Below are 4,931 nucleotides of genomic sequence, written 5' to 3'. Positions count from 1 at the left end.
ATAAATGACCGATGTAATATTAGTTAATAACACCGGTTTTGCAGCGGTGGAAAACCGATGTAATATGTATATTTTTTAACAGCACAAATTTAATTTCCGAAACAATGAAAAACCGACAATAACAAAAAAAAACACAAATATTCACAAATTATACAAATATTCTTCATTCAATAATATCCATAAAATACACAAATATTTACAAATTATATAAATAATCTTCTTACAACAATATCCATAAAATACCCAAACATTCTTTTTACATCAAAAGCTAGCTAATAGATATCAAAATCAAGGTAGAACATTCTTTTAACACATCAAGGTAAAACCGCACTTCAAATGTAATCTAGCATGCATTCAGCCCACTCGAACCGCACTTCATCAATTTCAACTCTGGAGTACTTGAGATTTGTAAACTGTAAAAACACATAAATCCACCATATGTCAAATAACTAAAACAAATGTGTACATGTATCAAATAAAATAGAATACTGAGTTTTTAAAGGTTGCTGTGCAAGATAACGAATATAACATAGAATCTAAAACTTTCATATATGACACTTAGTATATGCTGCTTAGAATATAACATAGATAATTTGCTCCTTCTAATTCAAGTGTACAGATTGATAAGAACCGACAGCATCATACAACAACTTACTAGGCATGATAATGGTTGAACAAAGAAATATGACTACACAACAAATCTAGTGAAGCATAGAAGAACAAAGCTACCTCTGATGAAGAGATATACTATTTATTGTACTACCTCTGATGCCATCTTGGTATCCTGAATATCCTGCACTAAGCCCCCTATTTTCTGTGATTTCTGCTACCAACCACAGCAGCAAGGAATGCGGCAAGAAGGCAGCTGCCTCCTTAGTTCAGCACCCAAAATAGCAAGTTAGAGCTTCCTTTTGGGTCCATTCAATCCTCTAGTAAGTAGAAACTATTTTCCCTTTGGTTTATGATGGATTTGGAGTGTCTTGACCTAAGATATAATCCTCTTGTAGACCTCTATATTAAAGGCCAGCATACATGGAAAATTCAGCATGTTCTTCTGAAGTCATAACAGGGTAGGTAAACTTTACTTGTAGTTTTTATTCATTTGCTTCATGTAGGAGTAGATTCTAGTAAATTCCCACACATTTAATGTTTAATGATCGACTAGGGATAAGATTAGGGATCAACATGATCATTTCCTCCCTATAGCCATGTGGTAGAGGTCGAGCTTGTAGCCTAAATAATGTAGTTAGGGGTCTCTATCTGATTAATGAAAAACATGAATATAGGTGAAAACAAAAGAGGTGAGTAAAATAATGAAGAGGGGTTAAATCATAAAAATAAAGAGTTCCCTATTCTTGAGGTACCCACAGGCATATTGACACTCACTCTTACTTCTAGTTGAACTTGAAATTCATTGGTATAGCTAAATATGGTAATGGGTACCCTTTAGGTTTGATTACCCATTTATCTTAATAGGTTAGGTTAAATTCGAGTGTCAATGTGTTAGATATTTAGAGGAAGTTGAGCAGGTTAAAAAAATGTAATCAATACTTTAATCCTAAGGTTACCATTTAAGATAGCTTATCCAGCCACTCTACTCACTGCAGCTCCTAATCTCTAATTCCTTTCTTCTTAGGCAATCATTTAGTCTCCAACTAGTATCTGGTTTGTAACAAAAGCATAGCATCCGGTTTGTAACTTATTTTAGGCAAATAAAGCAACCATATAAGCTTATGAAATGAGAGAATGCTACACTCATTAATGGTTGCATAAGGATTGCTTAAGTCAACATATAAATTTTCTTTAATGGGATGTAGGTCAATTAATATGGGTTGTTTAATTCATGTGTTTTATGTTGTGTGAATTGCTTAAGGTCATCCCTAAGCTACTGTACATGCTATGTCAGAGCTAAATTCGTCCCAATTTGTGTGGGTTCTTTTCTCCTTTTCACCTAAGCCATATGCATAAACCATGTACATATTAAGTAGAAGCAACTAGTTTTCACTCTTGTGAAACAAAACATCTAATGCTTTTTGTAAACGTTTACATGCTATCAAATTAAGAGTGTCAAGTTTTGATTGGAAGTGTGGATGTTGACAGGTGTAGAGAAGGCATATGAAAGCCAAAGTATCAGAAAGGACAATATCTAATGGAAAAAAACTGTATTCACTAATGCATTAAAACCCCCATTGAATCAAGAACACAAACAAGTACTTATGAACTTTTGATGTAGCCTGATGTGGGCATATAGTGAAATATACTGCCCTAATTCCATTTGTGGAAATAAAATTGTCAGTATAGATTTTGGCAAAAGTTGGAATGTAAAATTTGTTTATTTATCTCCTCATAATTTTTTTTGATAGGATATAAATAATTTAACCTGAAAAATCCAAAAAAGTTAATGTAGGCTGTACACTCAGAGCTAATATCAATTAATTTCAATATTCCTAGTGATAAAATATTGCATATAGCTCAATGGAAAGATAAGATCCATATAGTTAAGCCCAAATAATTAAGACAAACACATCACGATTAACATGATAAAGGTTAATTATATTAAAATTAACAACCCCGACAATAGAGGCGATGGAAGATTGCAGTGATGCTTATTTCACCAAAAAAAATGCCTTTAGTGTTGAGCATGAATGACATCATCACATGGACAGAAGACGAGTGTGGTCCTCTATTGTCTTTAAAGACTCGCCTCAAAAAAGTATATGGGAAAATGACTTTCCAAAACCTTCATTATAGATAAACAAATACCTTCATAATCCCATATATTGAGGAAGCCATCCTCAGCAGCTCTTCTAAAAATTGATGCTTTGTCAAGAAACCACTGGAATAAAGTCAAAAGGACAGTAAGTTATAGCAGCAGTTAACAGAAGTATTCCAATGCTAATAATATAGTAATATAGCATGCCTGAACATAGAGAACAGCAACCTTGTGACCATCAAGTTTGTGTACTGGTGCACCAACACCACCAGAAGTTAGGTTACGTTGATCAAACATATGCACAGACTTATCAACAAACCTGAGAAAAAATATGATCATAGATAAAGAAATGCTAAGGCTGCATATAATCACTGACTCACAAACTCAAGACATCATGTTTATAGGAGAAAGTAACAAAATACTGCCTAAGAACCAGCAGAGGTAATAGAATGGGAACAAATAAACATCAAGAATATACGTAGTCACCAGCTCTCCTCATTGCAGCGATAACTCGTCGATAAAGATCAATTTTTAGCACAGAAAGGTCTTCCACCCACCAGTCCTAACAATGCATCATTAATTTTCCTGATCTGCTATCACATTCTAAGTGAGCTAAACCAGAAACCAATTGCTCCTTGCTAGCGTTGATCGCGATTGCATCTATGCATCGATTCACTATACCGACCTCGTCGACTATGGGAGACAAACCATTAGATGAAGATAAAACTTCCAGGGACTTTTCGAGGCTTTGAAACACAACCTCGTTTAAGAATGCCTCTGCTCTGACGATTAGGTTGCGTTCTTGATATTGTTCAGTCATTTCCAGATACTCGGCAATGCAACGAAGTTGGGCAACATTACTCGCCGTGATCTCGAAGTTAGTCCCGTAACAAAACTTAGCGGCGAGTTCAAATGCTTCAGCTCCCCCAGGTACCTCATGAAGCTCTAATCTGGAAAGGTCTGGCTCCCTGGATTCAACTACCATTTTCCAGATTTTTCCACTTTGTGAAACCAGAGGGAACTTGGACAACAATATGCAAAAATTGAAAAGGAAGTTATGAAAAACAATATCAAGATATGTCTGCAGAGCCAGTTTAAGAATGTATACCTTGTGCAATAGGAACGATTGGCCATCCACATAAATAGTTACATCCCCAGCAACGTCCGAGAATATCCTACACAAAACAAAATGGCATTTCTTTATAGAGGAAATACAGCGATGTCACAATTCTAAAGATGCTAAGAACGATACCAAGTCATCAGACTGGCTATTCTCTTTGTCATTGAAATTAAAGAAAGAAAGGCAAAACGACAGGATAATCTCAAGAAACCATCAAGAACCATAAAGATTTGAAGCGAGAAGAAGAAACAAGTTTCAGGAAAAAAAAAAGAAGAGGTTTTCACGAAAAGAGCATTTGCAATAGATGTCCTTCAAAACCAATTAAATGCCATTAAATGCGTGCTTTATTTGACATTAATTGATCATCCGTTATATCATCTCCTGGCAATCGCAAGAACAAGATAGTCGTGATATCACAAGAAAGCGAAGTCGAAGTGGATGACCTCCTGCTGATCGGTGCACATAACCGGGGAGAGAGTAAAGAGGTGTCCAGCGTAGCTCCCATGACCTCCTCCCTTCACTTCACTTCACTTCACTTATCCTCTCTCTCTTTCTCCTTCTCTAAACACACTGCAAGATAAAGAGAAAGCGAAGACAGGGTCGTGTTTAGGGACTGAGGGAACAGAAAGAAACTCAAGTGCAGTTCCAACTGTGACCCTCGATAATTCTATAGTTCACAGTATGAATCTCATCAAACCCCTTGGCTACGAATTACGGATCTAAAGTAGATAAAAAGAAAGAGACCTGTAAAGTGGACCTACTGCCAATGTTCGAACAGGTGTAAGAATATACGAGCGTCGACCCCTCGTGCTCGAACCGCTCGATGCACGACACTAGCTTCAGAATCTCGTCGTCCACCTGGAATCCGAGGCAATCCTTTACGGTCAACGTTTCCAGCTTCCGGCAGCCGCCGATGACCACCAACAGCTCGTCCTTGGTCAAGTAGGACTTGCTCAACTCCAGGTGCTTCAGTTCCGGCAGGCACCGCGCCAGGGCCTTGGCGTCCTCTCGCCCGATTAGCTCGTGCACCTTCAACCCGACGAACCGCGGGCAGTTACGGCCGATCTCGGCAACCGCCTCTAGGAACGAGGAGGGCTT

The 4,931-nt window shown here is 37.4% G+C and overlaps 1 protein-coding gene and 1 pseudogene across 1 annotated transcript; both read right to left on the bottom strand.

The window, feature by feature from the left end:
* Positions 1-354: 354 nt before the first annotated feature.
* On the bottom strand, positions 355-3,147 carry LOC122021561 (WD-40 repeat-containing protein MSI4-like). Its single transcript, XM_042579679.1, has 3 exons — positions 2,921-3,147; positions 2,764-2,836; positions 355-413 (listed from the first exon to the last, which is right to left on the bottom strand). Exons 1-3 carry the CDS (start codon positions 3,050-3,052, stop codon positions 385-387), a joined length of 234 nt encoding a protein of 77 aa, XP_042435613.1. The 5' UTR covers positions 3,053-3,147; the 3' UTR covers positions 355-384.
* A 32-nt stretch (positions 3,148-3,179) lies between these two features.
* Positions 3,180-3,740, bottom strand: LOC122019158 (annotated as a pseudogene).
* Positions 3,741-4,931: the final 1,191 nt, after the last annotated feature.

The sequence above is a fragment of the Zingiber officinale genome, chromosome 9A (assembly GCF_018446385.1).
Source record: "Zingiber officinale cultivar Zhangliang chromosome 9A, Zo_v1.1, whole genome shotgun sequence".
Classification (NCBI taxonomy): domain Eukaryota; kingdom Viridiplantae; phylum Streptophyta; class Magnoliopsida; order Zingiberales; family Zingiberaceae; genus Zingiber; species Zingiber officinale.
The sequence above is the reverse complement of the archived record's forward strand: the minus strand, read 5'-3'. Positions and strand labels throughout refer to the sequence as shown.